The sequence below is a fragment of the Telmatherina bonti genome (assembly GCF_933228915.1).
Source record: "Telmatherina bonti genome assembly, chromosome: 15".
Classification (NCBI taxonomy): Eukaryota; Metazoa; Chordata; class Actinopteri; order Atheriniformes; family Telmatherinidae; genus Telmatherina; species Telmatherina bonti.
The window spans coordinates 5,191,766-5,218,312 of NC_136613.1; the positions used below are offsets into that span (position 1 = coordinate 5,191,766).

The 26,547-nt window shown below is 45.0% G+C and overlaps 1 protein-coding gene across 1 annotated transcript in view; it reads right to left on the minus strand.

Moving 5' to 3' along the window:
• The window catches only part of dgkg (diacylglycerol kinase, gamma), a gene marked incomplete at its 3' end in the record, with an annotated part of 148,202 nt that overhangs the window by 16,122 nt on the left and 105,533 nt on the right, over positions 1 to 26,547 (minus strand). Inside the window, exon 23 of the mRNA XM_079254506.1 lies at positions 25,646 to 25,847. Coding sequence (XP_079110632.1) covers positions 25,646 to 25,847 — 202 coding nt within the window. The remainder of the gene's footprint in view (positions 1 to 25,645; positions 25,848 to 26,547) is intronic.

Sequence of the window (26,547 nt, forward strand, 5' to 3'; positions counted from 1 at the left end):
ACTAAACTTTAAAGCAGCTGTATGGGAGACGCGGGGACATCTAGTGGTGAAGTTACAGATTGCATGCATCTTAATCCCATCTGACCAAAACAATCTGTAGATTTCTACTGTTTCTCCTTGAATGGCAGCGTTTCTTAATGTTTGTGAATAACCAATTTCCCCCTCTCTATCAAACTTTAGTTTGTAGATCTGGATAAAAAGAGGCATAAAACTCTTGGAGGTCTGAAATGTGTTTGCTGCTTCTTCTGAATGCCAGCAGGCTTATGAGGCTTTGAGCGTTTGTGTTTAAAGCAAAGTCAAGTTAAGTCATGTCGAGTAACTTCATTGTTCCTAATGGGAAACGAGAGCACAGACAGGACGTCACCCTGTCAGTAACAGTAAAATCCATTCATACATATCAAACAGGAGAAAACCCGGGAAATAAAAGCCCTCAAAGGAAGATAAAACTGGAAACAAGGCACCATGTAACCTTTAAACTTTAAAACTGCTCAGGATAAAACACTTTAAAAAAGCATCAAATGAATGTGAAACTGTTTAAAAGTGCTTTTGTACCCAGAACAAAGGATCTGAATGTCCGACCTGAGGGAAGCAGCTCGTGTCTGTGGAGGGCAGGTGGTCCGAGGTGTTGCACAGTAACGGGAAACGTCACTGAAACGTTACACGACTCCTCAAACCACCAGGAACCAAGACGAACACGCCGCCTCGCCCTGACCTTCACTTCCTTTCTCTTGGCCTCCCTGACATACCTGACATGCCACGACAAGCTCAATGAGACAGACTCATATATACAGACTCAGCAGAGCAGCTGAGGAGCTCCTCATCATTCAGACATGTTCTCCGTGTTTCTGCTCGACTTCGCCGTCAGACGGGATCCAAAGACGAAGTCATCGGCCCCTCGGCTCATCTTTACCGCACAGCGCCGAGGGAAGATGTGGCTTCACAAACGTTCTCAGATTATTTGTGAAATAACTGATTAGAGCAGAAATGTGAGAAACATTCCGTCCTCGCAGCCAGAGTGATAATTTGTGAGGTGAGACTGCAGAATGTGTTGGCAGCGACTCGTCCACGCCAGTAAACCGTGATGGCGAGAAAAAAAGAGACAAGAATCACATGGAAACGGGAATCAAGATCTGCATCTCTAATTTGCTAATTTCACCATTATTCCCGTTAATCTGAAGGGGGGGGTTTGGTGCCAAACACAAAGACGGACTCAGAAGTGGGTGAAATGGCGCCCCGTGTGACTCGTTTTCCACGGCGGATCGTGCAGATTTGAGACGCTCTGAGAGCTGATTTAACTCTGAAAAGTGAAGAAATTTCTTCATGTTCGGTCAGGAAAACGGCAGATAGTTGCAGAGAGTCACATGACAACACACGGTTTGAGTCAGAACCAGTCGGTCCAAGTCTCAGAACGTAAATATCTGAGCCGCTTTATTCTTCCATCCAGTCTGAACCTCAGAGAAACTTTCCGTCACTTCCTCTAGTAGTCTCCAGGATCCATGAAGGACTTTCCAAAACTATTCTATTGTAGTCATTTAGCAGACGCTTTTATCCAAAGCGACTTACAAAATTAAACGGTTGCGTTCTCCCTCTCGTTTCCATGGTAATGGAGTTTTGGGTGGATGAAACGGGGAAATTTTGACGGCAGTCTCCATGGTGAAAGTTTCCTGCAGCGCATGGCGAGTCCTGTCGGTGGAAACCAAAATGCTGTCTGGTACACTTGGACAACAACGGGATTGGTTAGAACAGACCTTCGTCTCATGTCTTCGTCTTAACCTTCATCACGCTGCATAAAAAATGACGTTTGTTCCTGATAAAACTTCTTTTTCACAAACAGAAGAAAAATCATGCCTACCTGGTTCAAAAGCACATATCTTTCTTGTTTATTGTAATAAAGAATGAAAAAATATGTTCATAGTGTCTTTTTTTGTCTTTTGTATATATTTATTGAAAAAAAAAAACACACAAACAAAAATTTATTTACAGTTTCTCTTTGGGACTTTCTACTGGTGAAGATCAGGGGTTTATTCTACCCTGAAATACAAAGTGAGCAACACGACTCGGTCGTCTTGCTCCGTCCTTTTATTTGGTCCGCAGACCGATTAGTCTGGCGGACGAACGGCGATGATCTCTTCGTTGAAGAATCGCTCAAACATTCCCCTTCAGACACATCGTCGTCTTCTAAATGTGGCCCTGCAGGTTCACCAACAGTGAACCGTTACTGGATTTCGGCAGCACCAGCAGCTGTGGAGCGCTTGCAACAATCAGGCGCATGAATGCGCCGGCAGTGTGCTGAAGGTTAATCTACTTGGTCTGGTGAAGTATAACCTGTTTCATTCGGCAGATCATTGGCGCACCTGTACGAGCGGAGCGCGACTAAGCGACACTTCGTCCGACTTCTCCTGGCACGACTCCCAGTCAGTATTCTCTTTGTACTTGAAAGAATCCAGACAAAATTAAAACTCCCAGTTGCCTCTCCTTGCGACGGTTCTTCTCCCTCTAGCGGTTAGCGTTTTCCGGTTCGGGTTGGCACCCCCTAGAGGCCTGGTGTGCACACAACATCGTTTCTGGTCTGTCTGCTTTTCCTCCTCCACGGAGACAGTTTTCATTCGTCTGTTGTGGAAATGTGATGGAAAGAATTTTGCATTTTGTGTGTGAAAGTCGCGTAAACACGGCGGTTTCATCGTCTGCGAGAAGCGACAAGCAGTTCGTGGACGTGGTCGAGGACGACTTGCGGTTTGCTCTGGATGCATCTGCAGAGCTGAACTTTCTTTCGGTGGAATACGAGACGTAACGTGATTGGTCGGAAACGTGGAAAAGCGTGAAAGTTGTTGTTTCCATTTTTTCTTGGTGTGAAGTTGAACGGATAGTTTTGATAAACAGCTGATTTAGGCGATGAAATAGTACGCAACCATGTGCAACATGTGGCATCTAAAACACGGAAGCTTGTACGAACCGCCGTGCCACGTAGGAAGTTGTCGTTCAGCGTGAAATAACTGGGTCAAAGTATTCATCGTGTGTCTTCGCAGACGCTGAACCTCCAAATGAACTCTCCTGTAAACAACCTGAGACTGCAGAGGAAGGAGTAGACCTCCTGGAGGGTCCCGACAAGCTGCGACTGGCGGCTTCCTCAGCTTTCGGTGTGTTGCAGCGTAAACAGTGAAAATCATTTCCGAGCCTCGGCAGAACCGGATCAGCCAACAGGTTTTGTTCCAGGCCACAAACAGGAAGCAGTTGCTTGTTTGCTTTGCTCTGGAGAGAAGAGGCTCTCGCATCGCAGCACGTCTGGAAGTGCTGAACAGAAAAGGTGCACATGGAGCACGTAAGCAGTCCGAAACGCGGTAAGTCAGTCTGGTGACGGTGGAGGAAGCCGGACCGACGTGGAGTGCAGGTTTTAGTTACAAAGCTGCACATGTGGTGCCTGAGAAGCTTTGAGGATGATGACGATAAAGAAGGTCTGCATGGGAGTACGTCTGCAGCTGCTGAGTCACCGCCACTCTTTAATATTTCAGGTGGCAATTTTAGTCTCAGAACATGAATTCATATGAAGCATGGCTTCAGAAACGCTGCACGTCATGTGCGCTGTGTCGGATTTATGTTTAGATGCTTTTTAGCTTGTGAGGCTGATACTTGCAGATTGTTGAGATGGAGGCAAAAGCAGAACTCAAAATGAGTTAAAAGCTTCTTCGGTTTAGATGTTTGCGTATAAAACTGTTGCTGTTAACAGATGTAGTCATGAGATGTTGATTTTAAACTCAAAACTTTCATCTTAAAAGAGAAATAAGTTCACAATCCATGGACCGATTAATCTGGTTCTGCTCTCCTTTCTAGTTCTGAACCAGTTCGTTTGACGGCAGACGAAACTCTTCTGATCTTTAAGTCATGGATAGAAGGGAGAAACTGAGCGAAAGGTTTTCCTGGTGTTTGGTTTTCTCACAAAAACATCAACAAAAGACGTTTCACTGAAGTACTGCAGAACTTTCTGACTCTAAAACTGTTTCAGATTCATTTAAGAGCCATGCTGAGCTTCACTGTAAATATTCCTGGATGCATCGTTGCCCTGCAGCGTCCTGAGGACGAGGAACCACGCTACACTTCTTCTTCTGTGGTTATTTTAAATGCAAATCGAGGCTGATTCAGCAAAAAACACAAGAAAACATGATGAGAGGAATATAAAGAGTGAAAGGGAGAAAGCAGGAGATGAGACCAGACTCAACACTGGACTGACTTTTACTGGTTGGAGAGATCTCAGAGAAGAGACAGGATGCAAGATGGATGACATATTAACTGTTAGAGGGTGTTAAAAATCTGCATCAAGTCTCAGAGACCTGGAACAGGTCACCAGGTCACATGACCAGAGACCACCACACGGTGAGACCGTGAGAAGAATCCGGAAAGCGGACTGAACCGGCACATGAAGAACATGTTGGGTGACTCATCGTTTATTTCCCGACACAAAAATCATCAACGCTCCCCGACTTTCTTATTTTACGATTTACTGTTTTAGATTTAAACTTCACGTTTTCTTTCATTTTCTTTAGAAAACTGGAATCCTGGAAAGAATTCCCACCAGATTCCTAGAAAACCTCGTCAGGCCATGATCTCCCCGTCCTAAACGGCATCAACGGGCCTGATCGCATGTCGGTTATCCTGCGACCGCACGCTGCAGACAGGCCTCCGTCTCTGCACAGCTTTCTGGGAAGTAATTCTAATAGGATTGGACATCCATTAAGAAAATACTGGACAGTTGGAGACTAAAGGATCATGCAGTGAGGGGGGGGGGCAGCAGATGGGATGCGAGGATGGACGCAGTCTGTCATGTTTCATGTGCGAATCAGCGAAAAGCCTGAAGATTTGAGGACAGACGAGGTAAAAACATCCTATTTTAGGCTTTTAAAACGGAGCTATTTATATGTTTCGTTCCTGTTGTACTACAGAACATAAACCCCCCTCCCTCACACGCTCGGCTGTACACCTCTACTTCCTGTAAAAACCATAAATGGGCACGGTGTGTGTCCCCGTGTGAGAGCCTGATGGCAGAACGGTGCTGGATCCAAACCTCATCACTTCTCTGAGCTTTGGACTCCCATGCAGCCGGCGCTGCTACTTTCTCAGTGAGGTAGAGCTAAGAATAGACCAGAACAACCTCTTACATAACCCAGCAGTGCATTCTGGGATGGGATGGCACTGCTCTACAAGCAGCGGGCAGCGAGAAGAGCCGCTGCTGCCGTCAAGCATTTCGTCTGAAGCTGAGGCCTCTCTGTAAGACGCATCAGGACAGGTGATGCTGGGGATTTACCATGACAGCAACCTGTCTTTTGTCTATTTTATGAAAAGAAATACAAACAGTCTTTTCATTTTAACGTTTCCCAGCTTAAAAAGTGTGTTTATACGATGTCAGGGAGGAAACGCATCAGCGACAGACGGTTTATACACAAGTGGAAACAGCTGTCAGTCTCCCCAGGAGTGGTGGAAAGCAGCCTGTTCATTACTTATCAATAAATGTCCATGTTCAATAAAACTGTTGAGAAGAAACATCAATCACATCCAATGGGAAACCCCTGAAACTAAAGATCGATGTCAGCCTGGAGGGTCGTGTAGAAGGGCTATGAGGTCATTTCCACTCTATCTGGAGTCCATCATCCTACAGAAAGATTACAGATGTCCCAGTAAGTCCAACCCAAGATCCGACCATTCAATGAGACTCTGGGAAAAACCTCAGAGGTACATGTCAGACTCTGCAGGCTTCACTTAGTTCCTGACAGTCCAGTTAGAAACAGACTAAACTGGTCGGGTTTGTTGGGAAGCGATGGAGGAGGACAAACCACAAGATTTCTGAAACAATGTCCTTTGGACAGACTAGACTACAGAAAATAACCCAAAACCAGCAGGAATAAACATGTTTACAGCAGAAATAAACATGTTTACAGCAGGAATAAACATGTTTACAGCAGGAATAAACATGTTTACAGCAGAAATAAACATGTTTACAGCAGGAATAAACATGTTTACAGCAGAAATAAACATGTTTACAGCAGAAATAAACATGTTTACAGCAGGAATAAACATGTTTACAGCAGAAATAAACATGTTTACAGCAGAAATAAACATGTTTACAACCTGGTACAAAAATCCATTTTAGGTTTAATAGGTCAGGTTTACCTTCATGACAACTGTGGGGGGAGTGAATTTTTTTCTAACTCGCCCGTTTAAAAGTAATTTAATCTTGAAGTTCGTCATATTTAGGGGCGTGTCCTTTTGATTGACAGGTACCCGATCTCCTGCTTCAAGTAAGAAGAACGTAGAACAACCGCAGTTTTTAGCCGGTTAACAACGTGACTTAGCTTTACCCCGCTTACCTCCGTTAGCTGGTTAGCTCCTGTTATCTCCAGGTTAGCTCGGTTAGCTCTTAACTACAGAAAGCTCGGAATTCGCTCGATATCAATCATCCACCATGATGCTCACGGTTCCCCTCTGCTCTACAAGCAACGGGCAGCGAGAGGAGCCGCTGCTGCCGTGCAGCATTTCGTCTGAAGCTCCACCTCTTTGCCCATATTTGTATTTTCCGGGCGAGACGACGCGCATGTCCCTGCCAAGATGGTGATGGTAGGAACCGCCCACCGAGCTTCAGCTCTTCAGAAACCTACGGGTGACGTCACGGAGGTTCCGCCCAGCTTTTACATACAGTCTTTGGTCCCACCCATAAATATGGGCAAAGAGCTAACCGAGCTAACCCAGAGATAACAGCTAAAGGAGGTAAGCGGTCTAAAGCTAAATTACGTTGTTAACTGGCTAAAAACCACAGTTGTTCTACGTTCTTCTGACTTGAAGCGGGAGACTGGGTACCTGTCAGTCAAAAGGACACGCCCCTAAATATGACGAACTTCAAGATTAAATTACTTTTAAACAGGCGAGTTAGAAAAATTTCACTCCCCCCACAGTTGTCATGAAGTTAAACCTGACCTATTAAACCTAAACCAGGCTGTAAACATGTTTATTTCTGCTGTAAACATGTTTATTTCTGCTGTGAAGTTGTTTTTTTTAACATGGGAGTCTATGGAGATTTGCTCTGTTTTGCAGCCCCTAGTGGATGAAGGGGGAACTGCTGTTTTATGCACTTCCATACTGGCTTCACTTTTAACCGCCGAAGGCTCCGTCCATCTTTCATATACAGTCTATGGGTGGGACCCTGCTGCGACCCTCAATGAGCTGAAGCAAAACGTCCGCAGAGCAACCTGATGCTCCTACAGGAGCTTCTGAGACATGATGAAGCCGCCGTCTGTTTGCTGACACAGAGGGAAAGAACAAACTCCCGACTCATTCTGCGTTTTCTGTTGAGTAAACTATAAATAAAAGCTCTGGAATTAGAAAGCGAAAGCTGAGTTACAGTTTGGAAGAGCTGCTGTTTCATCAGCTCGAGGTGTTGGGCTATAATTACCAGCAGATATATTTGTGTATCCTTCCTCCACCCACTCGCCCTCCTCCCTGCTCACCCACTGGCTTGTTATTGTCTCAGGGTGGTCAGAGTCACGGCAGATGGTGGAGAAGAGCTGCAGCTCACCTTGCCAGCGCCCCACAGAGGAGAAGGTGCAGGGGAGAGCGCTCGGCCGCCTGACAAAGAACACTATGTTACTACGATCCGAGACTAAAATACCCAACACGGTGCTGAACGCTCGCCGGCACCGTGAGGACCCAGATGGTCGTAAAAGAGATCTCCTCGTGGGAGAGAAACACTGAGCTTACAGGAGCTTTAAGACATGTCTTTCAGAAGGAGATTCTGCTTGTCATTCATTAACTTTGGGTGACTGGATGACTTTCCCACAATCCACCGAGCAGCTTCACACACAACTATTTCCAGCCACACAGACTGGTGGGGGCGAAGGCAGTAATTATAGTATGTTGTGTGAAAGGGAAACAATACGCAGCCTCTGGAAGAGTTAGGCCGAAAATAACCTCCCGGGTGGGGGGGGGGACAGGATTGGGGAGGCGGAGTGAATGACGGAAAGGTAAGGAGGGGAGGGGCACATGGAGTGAGTCATGAAGAGCAGACGGAGCGTAATGGCAGCTGTTTCTGAAACATACGCAGAAAAAGAAGCAGATATAAGGAAACCTGATCAGTAACTCCCTGATGGAGACGTTATTGATCACTCACACAGCTCCGGGTTATTTCCAGAAACTCCTGGAAAGATGTTTCCTCACAGAAACTCGTCCAATCATGTTCCTTCACTTTGAACCAGAAAAGATCACCTGGCGCATCGTCAGAGATGATGTACCAATCTGTCCAGATCAAACGTCACATCACGTCACAATACACCACGCCACGCCACGCCACGTCACAATATGACACGCCACGCCACATCACGTCACGTCACGCCACGTCGCGTCACAATACACCACGCCACGCCACGCCACGCCACGCCACGTCACAATATGACACGCCACGCCACATCATGTCACGTCACGCCACGCCACATCACGTCACAATACACCACGCCACGCCACGCCACGTCACAATATGACACGCCACGCCACATCATGTCACGTCACGCCACGCCACATCATGTCACGTCACGCCACGCCACATCACGTCACAATACACCACGCCACGCCACGCCACGTCACAATATGACACGCCACGCCACGCCACATCATGTCACGTCACGCCACGTCGCGTCACAATACGCCACGCCACGCCACGCCACAATATGACACGCCACGTCACGTCACGCCACACCACGCCACGCCACGCTACGTCACGTCACAATACACCACGCCACAATATGACACGCCACGTCACATCACGTCACGCCACAATATGACACGCCACGCCACGTCACGCCACGCCACGCCACGCCACACCACGTCACGTCACAATACACCACGCCACGCCACAATATGACACGCCCCGCTACGTCACAATACACCACGTCACAACATGACATGTCATGACACAACATGTCACAATATGACACGTGACGCCACGTCACAATACACCACGTCACGTAACGCCACAACACGTCACGACACAACACGACACGACACATCACATAATGACATGTCACAACACATCACAATATGACATGCCATGTCACAATACGCCACGTCACGTCACAATATGACACACCATGCCACATCACAATACGCCACGTCACGACACGATACGTCACAATATGACACACCGCGTCACGTCACGCCACGTCACGTCACAATATGACACACCACGTCACGTCACGTCACGCCACGCCACGTCACGTCACAATATGACACACCACGCCACAATACGCCACGTCACGATACGACACGACACGTCACATCACAACACGTCATGACACGTCACGACACGTTACGACACGTTACGACACGTTACGACACATCACAATATGTCACGTCACAATATGACACACCACGCCGCGTCACAATACGCCATTTCACGACACGATACGTCACAATATGACACACCGCGTCACGTCACGTCACGTCACGTCACGTCACGCCACGTCACGTCACAATATGACACACCGCGTCACGTCACGTCACGCCACGTCACGCCACGTCACGTTACAATATGACACACCGCGTCACGTCACAATACGCCACGTCATGACACGTCACAATATGACACACCACGCCACAATACGCCACGTCACGATACGATACGACACGACACGTCACATCACAACACGTCATGACACGTCACGACACGTTACGACACATCACAATATGTCACGTCACAATATGACACACCATGCCGCGTCACAATACGCCACGTCACGTTACGACACGTCACGTCACGACACGACACGACACAACAGGTCCCGTCCTGACACGGCACGGCACGAAACATCACGTTCAGACACGCCCCAACGTCCCAACACAACATGGGAGTGATCCGGATCAGCATCTGGATGCAGGAATGTTGGGAAGGAATCTTCCTCATTGTGAGATAGAACCTTTTTCAGCATATCTGCATAAAACTCCACAATACATGGTGATAAAATCCAGAAGAAGTTCCCAACCGGTTTTCCAAGATATCAAGGATAGATGTGGATCCTGGCAACATTCTAGATACTGGTTGTTACCTGCAACACCTGCACGTGACAACCATGTTTGGCTGAATCCGGCATACTGTAGGCACTAACAGCTCTGTTACGGCCCTGTTATGGTGCTATGTGGGCCTGAAGTGGACCAGATGTCGGCTGCAGCCTGGCTTGGATTATGGCAAGTCGTCTGTGCACTACATGTGGTCCAGATGTCAGCTGTTGGCCTGGATGTGTACACCAGGTACTTTGTGGACCAGAAATGGTCCACTCATGGCTACGGGTGGTGGTCATGTGACTGCGTTGAATGTGTCGCCAGCAGGCCTCTGCAGAGCTGAATGAAGAGGGAATTCAGCTGCTGCAGGCGTGTTGGGAAGGTTGCATCTAAAAGCTGCAGGATGGTAGATCTGCAGGATGACAACTGGACTCAAGGTAAAGAAGTTCAGAAAACATTGCATCACTCAGGATAAGAAACCAAGGCCGTCATCCTGGCAGCAGATAATCCCAGCGTGCTGCAGTGGCGTCCGTGTGAAACAACACTAGAGTGGAATTTGTGTTGGTGGAACCGGCTGATCAAGACACAAAAACATCTCCATGAATGTTTTCTATAAATAGCAGGATCTACATCTCCATCTGAGTGGAGCGTATGCAGATGGAGGATGAATGAGATGCTGAAAACGGCAACGTGCAGGAAGTGGAAGAGGAGCAGATATTCAGCAGCATTAAAGCAACAGGCCACATGCAGAGAGTCAGAGCAGCTCTGGCCTCAACCAGCCATCCTGAATGTCTGAGAGCAGAAGACAAGAGGTTTGCTCCTCCTCCTGCACTGGTCAACCGTCAAAGCAGCCCCCAAAAGACAGAAAACCACCTGATGTCCAACCTTTACTGAAGGAACAGGACTGAGCTTGTCAGAGGAAATGATCAGAAATGTCTTGAAACATCTCGGCCTCACATCACAAGCCTTCTCTTCCCCTCATGCACTGGATTTAGAAGCATCTTTTCCAGTTCCATCAGCAACAGGAAGCTGAGGAAATCTGATCTGGGCGCAGAAAGGAAGCGAACAGGAGGGAGGATCGACGGCGTAGAGATAAAACTCTGAGGAGGAGCATGGACCCTGTTCCCGTCACGGTTGTCCTCAGCTCCTCTGACGGATCCAGATATTGGCTGGTGGTCCCTCACGGCCGGATGTCAGCGTTGGTCGCCTGTTGGTGCTGATCAGCAGGAATCTGGACTCTTCTACAGGCAGCAGATACAAGCAGAACATGTGGAACATGGCGGCTGAAGATCCGCCTGGTCGCAGTCATAAAGATAAAACTGTTTAAAGATGAGGAATGAAAAATGAGAAGCTAACTGCTGTGACTGGAAGAGCTTCTAACGAGTTCAGAAATGAGCTTCAGAAGGCTTCAGATGTTCCTGACAACCGCTGACTGTGAGCTAAAGGTTTCATTATCATTTCAGCTCATTTCTTAGGTCTGCTTGACAACCTGAAACTTCCGTTCCCTTCCCCTGAAGATGGGTTAGTAACTTGGATAAAGACGGGAAAAAAACGGAATGACACTAAATTTTCTGCAATTAATGGAGCAAAAAGCGACGCCACCACCGTCCCAGCAGCAGCAGCAGCAGCCTGAAGCGTTGATCCTGACGGCAGGATGGATCCATGTTGTCATGATGTTTCCAGCAGATTCTGATCCTACCATGTGAATGTGGAGCTGAACTGGAGACTCATCAGACCAGCAACGTTTCTCCATCTTCTATTGTCCAGTTCTGGTGAGTCTGTGTGAATTGTAGCCTCAGTTTCCTGTTCTTACTGACAGGAGGGAACCCGCTGTGGTCTTCTGCTGCTGGAGACCATCTGCTTCCAGGCTGGACTGGTTGGACATCATCTCCAACCAGTCTGACCATTCTCCTCTGACATCAACATCTGGATGTTTTCTCTTCCTCAGACCTTCTCTGGAAACTCTGGAGATGGTTGTGTGTGAAGATCCCAGTAAATACTCAGACCAACAAGCTGAAATCTTCCTCATCCTGATGCTCAGCTGGAACCTCATCGTGTCTACAAGCTGCCGTGTGATTGGCTGATTAGATGTTGGCGTTAACAAGCAGTTTGGACAGGAATCTCTAAGAAAGTCTCTCCTTGTTGAGTCTACATTTATCAAGTAGACTTTGACTCCTGGTGGAGTTAGTTAGACGTCCGCTACATGTTGTCCATGCGTCTTCCTCTGTGTAGAAGGAAAGCCAGAACAGAGATGCTGTGACTCAGAGTTTCATCACTGAGGTCAGAAACGCCCGGAGCTTCTTCACTCTCTTTCTATGACCCCGGCTGATTGCATTATCTGCAGCAAATGGATTTAAAAGCTTTAGTTCATTGTGCCAGAGAAAGCAGCTGCCAGAAGCAGTTATCTGTACGACAAACATGCAGGCATGCCAAAGCAAAGACACTGGCAGAGTCTGTCTGGAAAACCGGAGGGCTGGTCTCTGACGGCCGTCTCTAAACTCTATTAGCAGGAGAGGATTTTTAATGAGGGTTAAATTCTGACAGACGACAGAGAAGAGATTCCTCCACAGAGGTGCTCAGGTACACAAACCACAGGAAAATACGACCACATTTCACCAAATCTGCGCCAGTCAGACGGAATTTCGTCTGAAGATGCAACGTTTGAAAGCATCATGTCTACTTTACTCACTTTTTCTTTAACATGAGTTAAAAAACAAAACAAATTCTGACATTTACACTGTTTCAACTTGTTTCCAAGCATCGCTGCAGGTCAGTTGCACACATCTCAGTCTAACGTCATGCAGGCTTTTTTGGGTCAGTGTGTGTAATGAGATAAAGAAAGTGAGGACCGCTCGTGCTACCTGCGGTAAGAGGCTTCTGATCGGGATTGAGGTCAGGAGTTAAAACCTGGCTGATGATTTGCATCATGAATGAGTCCATGCTGCAAAGTCTCCCACGTCTACGAGACACACTCGTAGACGTGGGTTTTGTTCTAAGTAGCAGGACACATGAACTGAATGGACCTGCAGAAGGTCCTGCTGCAAGAGAAGAAGCAGAACCAACAGCTGAGGACGCAAACGGCTGGTGCTTTACGTTTCTATAGTAACAAATATAAAATGATGTTAGGGCTGAATCTGGTCTGCAGTCGTCAACATGGACCAGGAACGTTTCTGTATGGGCCAGATGTGGACCAGATGTCAGATGTTCTGGTGGGGATGTGGCTGATTGGTCCCAACCAATCCAGCCCAAGATCAGACCACGCAATGCTCAGAGAACCTGTAAGAAACTCCAGACCTCCATCTCAGACTCTCCAGGCCGGGATAACATGTCAAAGTTCGTGACAGTCCAGTTGGAGAAGACCAAACCAGTATGGCTTGCTGGGAAGATTGTAGGAGAATATGAGAACATGGCGACAAGGCTTCAGTTGGTAAATCTGTGTCTGAACAAACCACAAGACTTCTGGAACGACTGACCAGACCAGCGTGGTCAGAATGCAAACACTATTGGTCCATGCAGCTCACCTGATGGCTCTGATGGCCATCTTCTAAACCTAAATCTGATGCCAGGAAGTCTTTGTCTATAACTGTGTTTGCATGGCGTTTACCATCATTCTGAAGACGTGTAAATAACTGTTTATTAATTCCTTTGCCTGTTAATTGCCTGTCATCGGTTTTTTACCACGCCGCCTTGCTGATCAATAACCATCAGTGAGTCCTGAGCTGCTCGGTGCCACGGAGACCTTCTCGCTCTAAGCTCTCCAGGAAAACCCTTAAACGATCAGGCAATGCTTTTCTTCGTTCCTCAGTTACCAGCAGCTTCACTCATCAACGCTCGCAGAAAAAGTTCCAAATTCTGGTTTTGGACTGGACTTTAGGAAGTGTGCAGGTACAAAATAATCCTGATTCATAAAACATGTGCATGCACTCTGGTAAGTGTCGTATTTCTGGTCGTATCTGCAGCTGGAGGACAGAACTCCAACCGGAAGCTCATTGGTTTATATCTCCAGATGAAGGAGGCTTGGCATGATGTTACTTTCACACACCTCGTTCCCACCATCACCGCTCAATCTCAGCTGGTCGGCTTTGGTTGTTCAGAGGAACTACCAGCACGGTGGTGGAGGGATGATGATCTGGGCTTTTTCTGCAGCTAAAGGTCCTGGACACTTGGCAGTCATGGAGTGGACCATGAAGTGGTCCAGAGTAAATCACAAGGCCTTCTCTCTGACAGATGAAGCTCGGCTGAAACCGACCCGTACAACAGGATAAAAATAAAGCACTTGGAATCACCTGGTTGTTGAATTGTGTTTTATAAACATAACTTACTGCCAAAGAATAGAGTGCAGGTGTTGACATGATCCAAAGTCCAGATCTAAACTGGGTTAAGATGCTGCAATGGGACCTTCAGAGAGCTGCAGACCTCACTGAACTGAAGCAACGATACCAAGAAGAGTGGAGCGGAACCAGAACCAGAACCAGAACCAGAACCAGAACCAGAGAGACTGATCAGCTAGAAAAGCACCGAGGCTTGCCACGGCTGAAGGAGCTTCTACAAGTTGCTGGCTGAAAAATGTGGATGCAGGTTTTCGTATCATCTCCATCATTTTAAGGCCTCGTCACAAGCAGGTGATTTTTATCATTTATACTTTAATAAACAAGCCAGAAAATGGTTTTCAGCTCATTTTGATTTTCCAATAAGCTACGTTCACATGCCCATCATCTGTCCTTGCTCTTTCTCCTCGAGCTTCTGCTTCAGCACGGCACCAAGATCTCCATGGAAACAAGGTTCTGTTCAGTCAGCAGAGATGTTGAGAAAAGGTAGCGGAGGCCGAGGCGGGATGGATTCTGGAGACCTTGGTGAATGAATGGATTTTTTTTTTCATTGTTCGTGGTTCTTATATGCAAACTCCCACTGCAGCTTCCTAAAGCCGGATTTATGATCGCTGTTCGTATCCGTCTGCGTAGTCCCCCCCACGCAGACCCAAGGATTCTGGAAATTAAGCATAGAAGCGACAGAATCGGGCTGGCACAGCGGTGTAAGCCAACAATGCCTCACCAAAGGTAATGACGCAGCAGGTAACAATCGTTGACCTGATCTTCAACAGGAATGTGGAGGAAAAGAAAGTGAAGCGGAGATTTTCTGCTCCATAATCCTTCATTAAAATCCTGTGGAGTGTAGAATAACCCACCTAATCAGACAAATTATTTTTGTCACACAATCTGATTTTTGACATAAGAAAAGTCATAAAAATGCATAGAAGAAATTTACAAAGGTGAACCACGATGAAAAACCACGATGAAAAACCACGATGAAAAAAAAGCTCATTAACGTTTTTACTGCTTACAGCAGGTCACTGAAAAGAAAAAGTATTGACACAACTTTGTCTGGTAACTATTTTTTAGTTAACCCATATTTTCTGTTGAATTTGAGATTAATTCACTACTGGTTGCACCAAGATTGGTATGGTTAGTTCTTCAGGTTTATTGATTATTGCACTTTTTAAAAAAAAAGAGTAAAAAAAAAACAACAACAACAAAAAAAAAAACCCAGCAATATTCCTGTAAAAAAATGTAAAAAATGAAAAAAAAAAAAGAAAAAAAGTAAAATTCCAGATGTGATACAATGTGATACGATGTCAAATTATCCAATATGATGCAATGCGATACAATGAGATGCAATACAACACGACACACTACAATACGATGCTATACGATGCGATACGATGCGATACAATACAATGTAATATGATGTAATACGACATGACGCAATATGATACAATGCAATTCAATATGATACGATACAATGCGATTCAATACAATACGATGCGATAGGACAGGAAAAATTTTACTATTTTTAAGTTTTTTTAAATTATTTTTACATTTTGAGCTCGATAAATGATCACACTTTTTAGATTAAGAAGTAAGGAATCTGTATAAAACATTAATGATCGTGCAGTTTGTAAATTTACATAGATGTATTCAAATTACTTGATATTTAAGCAGACATCTGCTAGAACCCAGCGATAAAGACAAAATAGTTTAAATAGTTGTGTGAAATGTGTGAAACTTCGTTACTCTCCATAGACAACTAAGTACTTTACTCTAATTGATCAGGTTTTTATTGAAGAGTAATATATACACATTTATTATATGAACTAATTATAAACTTTGACGTCCAAAGATTTCTCAGATTAGCTGACTTTCTTCTCAGGATGTCATATAAATGCTGAGCAGTGAGGTATTCATGATATTTCAGACTGTCTTTGTAGGATTTCCAATTATTTCGGCTGTTTCCTGATGGAGCAGAAGCCAAAGAAACTTTACAAATATCTCACTGTTGAAAGGCATCAGTCAGGAGAGGCATTTAAACCTTTGCACGACCCATTAAAAGGTTAAAAACAGTTTAGAACAACATCTCTGTACATCTATACATCACCAAAAACCCCTGAAAAAATGGGATGTCTGCCAGTAAACCTACAGTTACACTAGATTTACAGGAAATCCCTATTTTTTCCTGCATATATCTGGACTGTTAGAGACTTAGTGACAAACAAAAACATTGAAATCTGGCTACAATCAATAGGTAAATTTGTTGTGGTCTGACGGGACCATGATGAAACAGTTTTGGCCAGAGTTCCATGAGAAAAACCAGTCTGCATGATCAAAGTAACACCGTACACACAGTGACGCACAGTGGTGGTAGTATCATGCTTTGGCGTTGCTGGAAATGGGGCTTTAATCACAGTGGAGGGTATTATGAAGAGTTCCAAAGCCTGCTCGCCATCTGCCAGACAGCTGAATAGGAATTTCCCCTCCAACATGACAATGACCCCAAGCAGAGATCACATGAACAAAAGTAGTCCAGCCAGATCTCGAGTCCAGACCTGAATCCTGACCAGAGTACCTGAAGATGGCTGTGCACAAGACGTGCAATGTGACCTTCAGTCTTTTGCTAATGGCAAAGGTGTCCAGTTCTGTGCTGAAGGTTTTAGAAGTTTCCCTGCTCCAACACACCTGATTCAAATAAAATGCTTCTCTTCAACAGCTTGTTGTCAAGTTCTGCCCAATGTGTACAGCAGCATGAGACCCCAAAAACCTGCGGCCCTCAAAGACCGACTATGGAAACCTATTGGCTAAGGACACCTAATCGCATTGGCAGTCTGGGGATTGAACCACCAACCTTCCCGTTTGGGGGGGCATCCACCGTGCCAGCAGAGCACCAAGCACTCATAAACCCTCAAAGCAAGAGCTGATGCAAGACTGAAGCAGCAGAGCTGAGATAACACATGTTGAGCGTGTAAAAATGTCACCTCCCACACAGAGTGAACGCTGAGAGAAGCTTCAGGAACCAGCGGGTCAGATGGAAGAATAAAACCACAGCAGATGGAAGAATAAACAGACCAAAAAGTCCAAAAACAAATAATCAGCCAAAGACTCAGACTCCAGTACTCCACATCTAGCTTCCATTTGGACTGTTTTACTTAAATATCTTCATTATTTCCAGCCAAAGATTACATTTTAGTCAACTTTTATAGAAAGAAAAGCAAACAGCCACGACTAAATGCAGGATGGATTATTCTAACCAGAAGTAAGATGCTGCCAAACAACCAGCTACTATTAAAGGGCCGGACACGCAGCAGAAGCTGATTACAGGCATTGTTATTCCTCATTTATGTCCATTTACTCCTCCACCCTAACTTCCATTAAAAATCACTTCACATAAATGCATTGAAGGGTTTCCCGCCGTGTTATTGTCATGCAGATTTGCTCAAGTGGAGATTTGTGAGGAAAATCTCAGCACGAGCATCGGTTACTTCAGACCAGCTTGGCAACTGTACGAGTTGGTGTGGAGTCACATGGTGACCACTGACCTGCAGGGAAGCGTGATCTGGTCCAAAGCACCAGACTTATCACTGACATGAAGATTTTAAAACACTGACACAAAAGTTTTTCCTTTTTCTTCACATTTTACCGCATTTGGATAAATTTCAGACAGAAAATACAAACTGCACAGTTGATCTGCATGAGGAGGCTGGAGGGACGGGGGTGGTGTAAGCGCCACCACATTCATGACGTGCTGATGTTGCGGTAACGTATTGTGTCATTTCCTGTTTGCCTTACACTGCGGATTGCTACGAGCCGTTGGCTCCTTTAACTTCTTTCTAACTTCTATCTATTGTTAACCAACCACTCACTTCAGCGCACAATATCTTCCCAAACCACTGTTCTATATATTGCATTTATTTTTGGGATCTTTGGCTTTCTGTTTACTGACTTAAACAGCTCAAGCACTCGGTTTTAGCATGGCTGCTAGCTCTCTTCCCACACCCCGGTCCCCTGCCTTTTCTTGCTCGGTGTGTCTGATGTTTAGCTACTCCTCCGCCTCCTTTAGTGATAACGGTAGGTGTATTAAGTGTAGCAGCTTGGCAGCCTTGGAGGCTCGGCTCTGCGAGTTAGAAGCCCAGCTCTGCACTCAGTTAGGGAAGCAGTTAGTTAGCAAGCCCCCATTAGCCAGTGCGGAGCTACCAGCCAGGGCAGCTAGCCCACCTAGCGGTCCCTCAGCAGTTCCCGCGCAGCCGGGAGCCGAGGCGGGCTGGACGACGGTCAGGCGGAAGCGTAGCCCCAAACCAAAACCCACTGGCCACCACCGACCTGTTCACGTTTCTAACAGATTTTCCCCGCTCGGCGACACATCCGCTGAGGCAGAAACCCTGATAATAGGTAGTTACATAGTCAGAAACGTGGCTCTAGAGACACCGGGGACCATAGTCAAATGCATTCCTGGGGCCAGAGCGGGCGACGTCGAATCGTATTTGAAACTGCTGGCTAAGGCTAAACGTAAATACCGTAAGATTGTAATTCACGTCGGCGGTAACGACACCCGGTTACGCCAATCGGAGGTCACTAAAATTAATGTTGCTTCGGTGTGTAACTTTGCCAAGAGCATGTCGGACTCCGTAGTTTTCTCTGGTCCCTTGCCAAATTTAATCAGCGATGACATGTTTAGCCGCATGTCATCCTTCAACCGCTGGTTGTCTAGGTGGTGTCCCGATAACAACGTGGGTTTTATAGATAATTGGAGCGCTTTTTGGGGAAAGCCTGGTCTTATTAGGAGAGATGGCATCCATCCCACGTTGGATGGAGCCGCTCTCTTATCTAGCAATATGGACTCTTTTATTAGTCAGCTAAATTGACAACTCAGGGTTGGGACCAGGAGGCAGAATTGTAGTCCTACACACTTTTCTGCAGCTTCCCACCTGCCGCCGCCCACCCAAAACCCCATTCCGACCTTATACAACTCCCCAGCAGTAAGAATTAAACAACACAAAAACACTCCTCGGGTTAATCGTGAAAACCTCATAAAAATAAAAACAATGGATCTAATAAAATCTGAAAATAAGACAATAAAGTGTGGCCTACTGAATATCAGATCCCTCCCAAATAAGTCTTTATTAGTCAATGACTTGATAGGTGATCACCACATTGATTTATTCTGTTTTACGGAAACCTGGTTACAGCAAGAGGATTATGTTAGTATTAATGAAGCTACGCCAGCTAACTATTTAAACTTTCACATTCCTAGAACTACAGGCAGAGGAGGAGGTGTTGCAGCTATCTTTAAGTCAGAATTTTTAATTAATCCTAAGCACAAAACTAACTATAAATCCTTTGAATTCCTGACATTAAATTTATCTCATCCAAAATGGAATTCAGAGAAACCGCTCCTTTTAGCATTAGTGTATCGCCCACCTGGACCTTACTCCGAGTTTCTGACCGAATTCTCTGATCTCTTGTCTGAGTTAGTGCTGACTACTGATAAAGTCATTGTACTAGGTGATTTTAATATTCATGTTGACGATGAAAATGATAGTTTAAACATTTCCTTTAGCTCTATTCTAAACTCAATTGGGTTTTCACAAAATGTCCATGGAGCCACTCACTCTCATGGTCATACTCTTGATCTGGTTCTAACATCTGGTATTGAGACTGATAAGCTCAAAGTATTTCCTCAAAACCCTGTCTTGTCCGATCACTTCTTATTAACCTTTGAATTCACTTTATTTGATTACTCACTGACCAAAAATAAATTCTACTATAGTTGATGTTTATCAGACAATAATATTACAAAATTTAAACAATCAATTGAATCAATTTTTTCACCTCTACCATGTGTTAGCATGACTGAGAGTCCCCCTTTAAGCCTTACTCCTGCTCAGATTGATCAACATGCTGATACTATAACAGCTTCAATGCGTACAACCTTGGATAATGTTGCTCCCCTAAAGAAGAAGAAATTAGGTAAGATTATGAAGGCTCCCTGGTTTAATTCCCAGCTTCGAGCTCTAAAACAGGCATCAAGGCGTTTGGAAAACAGGTGGCGTTCATCAGGACTAGAGGAGTCTCACTTAACCTGGAAAGAAAGTTTAAGCGTATACAAAAAAGCCTTACGTACGGCAAGAACAGCTTATTATTCATCATTGATAGAGGAAAACAAAAACAACCCTCAGTTTCTTTTCAGCACTGTAGCTAGGCTTACTAGGAGCCGGAGCGCTGTGGAGCCATGTATTCCTTTCTCACTTAGCTGTGATGATTTCATGTATTTTTTCAGGAATAAAATTGACACTATTAGAGATCAAATTCACAATACTCTTCCTTCTACCTATAATGTTGAGCCTGTTGTGGCCTCCGAAGCATCCTTAGAACCAGGATCTGACTTGTGTCTAAATAGTTTCTGTCCTGTCCAACCCTCTGAATTAACTAAAATAATAGCTTAATCTAAACCATCCACCTGTATCTTAGACCCTCTCCCAACGAGCCTCTTTAAGGACATTTTCCCTTTAATTAATACATCACTACTAAATCTTATCAATATGTCTTTAGTGACAGGATATGTACCTCAATCATTTAAAACTGCTGTAATCAAGCCTTTACTTAAAAAGCAATCTCTGGATCCAGAGGTGATAGCAAATTATAGACCTATATCTAACCTCCCGTTTATGTCCAAAATTCTGGAGAAAATAGTTTCAGCTCAGCTACATGCCCACCTGAGCAGAAATAATTTATGCGAGGAGTTTCAGTCAGGATTTAGAGCTCATCATAGCACTGAGACGGCATTGGTGAAAGTTACTAATGACCTTCTTATGGCCTCAGACAAAGGACTTGTGTCCGTACTTATCTTGCTTGATCTTAGTGCTGCATTTGATACAGTCGATCATAACATTCTGTTACAAAGACTAGAACAGGTGGTTGGAATTACAGGTACAGTGTTAAGCTGGTTTAAATCATATTTATCTGATAGACTTCAGTTCGTTCATGTAAATGACAAGTCCTCCTCCCAAACTACAGTAAGTCATGGAGTTCCTCAAGGTTCTGTACTTGGACCAATACTCTTCACGCTATATATGCTCCCTTTAGGCAAAATTATTAGACAGCATGGAATAAACTTTCATTGTTATGCAGATGATACTCAAATATACTTACCCTTTAAACCAGATGAAACAAATCAGCCCAATAGGCTACAAAATTGTCTCATAGACATAAAGACTTGGATGTCTAGAAATTTTCTCCTCTTAAACTCAGATAAGACTGAAGTAATTCTCGTTGGATCTGAAAAACTCAGAGCTAAATTTTCCGGTTTTGTAATGAACCTGGATGGCATTACTTTAGCTTCCAGTGCTACAGTGAGAAACCTTGGAGTAATATTTGACCCTGACCTGTCCTTTGGTCCACATATTAAGCAGGTTACTAAAACAGCCTTCTTTCATTTACGTAATATAGCCAAAATTAGGGACATTCTGTCTCAGAGTGATGCAGAAAAACTGGTTCATGCTTTTGTTACTTCGAGACTAGATTACTGTAACTCTCTATTACTGGGCTGTCCTAAATATGCCCTGAAAAGCCTTCAGCTGATCCAGAATTCTGCAGCCAGAGTCCTGACCAGAACCAGCAGGAGAGATCATATTTCTCCAGTTTTAGCCTCTCTTCATTGGCTGCCTGTTGAATCTAGAATAGAATTTAAAATCCTTCTCCTTACATATAAAGCCCTCCACAACCAGGCACCACTTTATATCAAAGACCTCATTGTTCCTTATATACCAAGCAGAGTACTTCGTTCGCAGACTGCAGGCTTACTTGTGGTTCCTAGAGTCTCAAAGAGCCGAGCAGGAGGCAGAGCCTTTGGTTATCAGGCCCCTCTCTTATGGAATAAGCTCCCAGTTAGTGTTAGGGAAGCAGACACCCTCCCCACCTTTAAGACTAGGCTGAAGACTTATCTTTTTGATAAGTCCTATAGCTAGGGATGGTTAGCATCCCTCAGTTATGCTGCTATAGGTTTAGACTGCTGAGGGACATTTCCTGATACACTGAGCTTCTTTCTTTTTCTCTTTATCTCTTTCTTTTACCCCCCCCCCCCCCCCCCCCCCCCCCATAACAGTGTTGCATCATTAACATGTATGTCTCCTGTCTCAGCAGGTCTCCCTGGCCGGGAGTAGCAGTTCCTGTTGTCTGTTGTCTTTCTGTCCTCTTCCCCCCACACAGCAGAGGCAGATGGCTGCCTGTCCTGAGCCGGGTTCTGCCGGAGGTTTCCTTCCTGTTAAAAGGGAGTTTTTTCCTTCCCACTGTCGCCAGTGTGCTTGCTCAGGATGGGAGATTGAGTTGGACTCAACTCAATCTGTTGGTTTCCTTATATAGGCTGTTATGAATTGGCCTTCATTATGTTTTCCCCTCTGTCTGTAAAGCGTCTTGAGATGGCATTGCCATGACGCTATATAAATAAAGTTGAATTGAATTGAATTCATGCCTTTTCACTGATGGTGGGGACATATTCATCATCAATGTCAGTTGGTTTAATAATAATAACAAGAAGAAGAACAACAACAATAATAATAATTATATTAATATGTTCGTACATTGTTTTTGAATAAAAATAGATGATATTAATGATAATATTAATATAATATTAATGATAAACGAATTACTGTACCAAAAACATCAGCAAAGCTGCATAAAATGAAGAATTTATTGGTCAATAATGCACAAAATCTTCTTCATCTTCATTTTCAGCCGCTTATCCGGGGTCGGGTCGCGGGGGCAGCAGCCTGAGCAGGGAAGCCCAGACTTCCCTCTCCCCAGCCACATTTGCCAACTCTGCGGGGGGATCCCGAGGCGTTCCCAGGCCAGTCGAGAGATATAATCCCTCCAGCGTGTCCTGGGTCTTCCCCGGGGTCTCCTCCCAGAGGGACGTACCTGGAACACCTCACCAGGGAGGTCCAGGAGGCATCCTGACCAGATGCCCGAGCCACCTCAACTGGTTCCTCTCGATGCGAAGGAGCAGCGGCTCTACTCTGAGCCCCTCCCGGATGACCGAGCTCCTCACCCTATCTCTAAGGGAGAGCCCGGCCACCCTGCGGAGGAAACTCATTTCAGCCGCCTGTATACGAGATCTCGTTCTTTCGGTCATGACCCACAGCTCATGACCATAGGTGAGCTCCTATGGACAAACAACGTGGATGCACAAAATCTGTTTTATAATTCTTTATTTGTTCCATATCTGAATTCATGTGTTGACATTGGATTAACTGAATTTATTCAGTTAAATTTCACAAAAAGTATCAGTGAGAATAATTAGCAAATACCGTCGTCCGTCCTGTGAACTGATGCCAGGAAGTTTTATAGGTTATCAGACTGAATGCGACTGAAAGGTGTCAGGCATCACATATAGGCTTCGGCTAAATGCTCAAATCTGAAGAGGAAAATAATTTTCTGTTTACAAGCTGTATTTACTGGTTGTGTCTGACGCAGTGTTGCAGGTGGATTAATGGGTTCATGTGCAGAAACACATCACTTCCTGTTCCCAAGAACCACCAAATAATCTGTAAATATGAGACTGAATGTAAAGTATGAGATGCATCACGTTACCAGCTGCAGAGCTTCTGATCCAACACCATCACATCCCAACAATGTGATGGTACACAGATCACATTCATTTCCTTTTGCTATTTTTTTGTTAAATTTGTTTTAACAGGAAGTGTGAAGCAGGAAGAGAGATCGGTTTTTAGTCTCCTGCCAAACTAAAACCATGTTTAAAGTGGAACTATTCTGTGCATTTCAGGCTAATTTATTGTTATTTCTGAGCCCAGAAGGACTGGGATTGATGGAGTTATTGTCACAAATGGCTTTATTTACTTCAGACCGACCCTCTCCGTAGGCTGTCAGATCAGCCTGCGGGCAAAACGAGTGGATTGAGACTCTTCCGCATTAAGCCCCGCCTCCCGCCACTGCACTACATCGGGAGCGCGCACCGCACCTGCTTTCACCGTCATTGTAACGTCTCATAAACAGAAGGATTAGGCTCATATGAACTCAATAAAAAAAAAACAAAATACAATGTCAACACATAGCATACAGCCCTACATGTTGGAACATGTATGTTGAAACGAAGTGGAAAACAGCAACCCACAGCAACGAATGCAGCAGGATGTCTCTCTTTGGTAAACTCACCAGCCATCGTTGGAAATAACTTTATCCCACGTTTTCCACCCGCCTGATGTATTTGTACATGCCCTTGTTAACCAGTAGAAGGTAACCAATCACCGAACCTTATCCCCCGGGACGTCACAAGGATTTCCAAGTAGAAAAAACTCTCTAAAACCACGTGTTTTTTGTCGCCATGGAAACCGAACGGAGAGCATGCTGGAGCTCAAACTCAAACGTTGAGGTGATAAAAAACAGTGTCGTTCACATGTCTGATGAGGATTCAACACTGTAACACTGAAGAAAGCTCAGAAAACTCCAAATACCAAAATAGGACTCCTTTAATGAAGAGCCTCTTCAAACACAAACCCTGAACTCATTCTGTGATGCAACAATGGCATTAATTTCTGGTAAAGACTAATGAGGGGCTGCTTGTTATTCAGCCCAGTGCTGCTATTGATTAAATCCACTTCAGCGGACCAAGGTGTGTTGCTGAAACAGAAAACTAAAGTTTTCATCAGGTCCACACTGAGTACGGTTTCATGATATTTTTAAAATCAGAATGAAATAATTCAGAATTAATCATATTCTCCTACGGGTTTACATGGGAATAATAACTCCAAATGGAAGTTTACGTGAAACACGTCCTGACTTTAATCCGGCTTAGATTAGCTGGTTGAGAAGCGTTCTGATTGGACAGGGAGCGGGTGTCATGTACCGACGTCCACTTCCTGCTTCTCGTTTCTTTTGTCGTAACATGGAAAACTACATGATAAGAACCAGTTTTGTTGTTATTTTGATTATAATTTTGAAGCAGCAGCTCAACACGAGTATACTACTTTACTTTTATCAGCAGCTGAGAAGGAAGACAGACGACCGAAGAGGCGAAACAACGTGGAATATGTTGTTTCATCAGGACGGGACGAGGCAATGAGCATGTGCAAAACGACAGGATTAATGGACTTTTCCATTTTTCACCAATTTAAAGCTAAATGAACTTTTATTCAGATTTAAAGAGAAAGGAAAACTCCCATGTAAACGTAGCCATTCTGGTCGCCATGTGATTGGCTGATTGGATGTTTGTGCGGAACAGGTGGACCTGATTGGGTGTGTTTGGGATCGATGAAAACGTGGGACTCTTGACTCACCTTGCATGCAGAACTTGAGCTCCTTAGCGTCTGTGACGGTGCTGGACGGCATCCTGTCTGCAACCTTCTTGCTCATTCGGTTGTAGTTCCGCCTCTTTTTCGTCTCGCCCCAAAGATTGGAGCCGCCGTGCATGCTGGGAATGTTGAGAACGGCGATTCCCTCCAGGGAAGTGTTGCTCAGGTCCAGGATGATCCCGTCACACTGGGATGTGGAGAGAAGATGAAACTGCTTTACTTGATGTTTAATTCAGGATTAAGACTTTAAAGTTTAACTCTGATTCACTAGAAGACTCCACGGTGATGCGACAGCAGCCGGCGGGAACGGCAACGGAAACACATCATGTGGACTAAGAACAATCATGGACCGATTTATTTCATTGTGTCCGAGCTGATCTACAGAATAATAAAAACACACTGCTGTGACTCAGCACACACAGCTGATTAGTGCTGAGTCCAAGCTGCAAGAAACCACGAACACAAACAACACCGTGCACGAAGAAAAACCCACTTCATCTGGTCCAGACTTTCCAGGTTTTATCTATCAGGGACCGTTATGTCACGGTTGCTTGTGGTCTACATCAGGTTATGGTCCACATCAGGTTGTGGTCCACATCAGGTTGTGGTCTACATCAGGTTGTGGTCCACATCAGGTTGTGGTCTACATCAGGTTGTGGTCCACATCAGGTTGTGGTCTACATCAGGTTGTGGTCCACATCAGGTTGTGGTCTATATCAGGTTGTGGTCTACATCAGGTTGTGGTCTACATCAGGTTGTGGTCCACATCAGGTTGTGGTCTATATCAGGTTGTGGTCTACATCAGGTTGTGGTCTACATCAGGTTGTGGTCCACATCAGGTTGTGGTCTACATCAGGTTGTGGTCCACATCAGGTTGTGGTCTACAT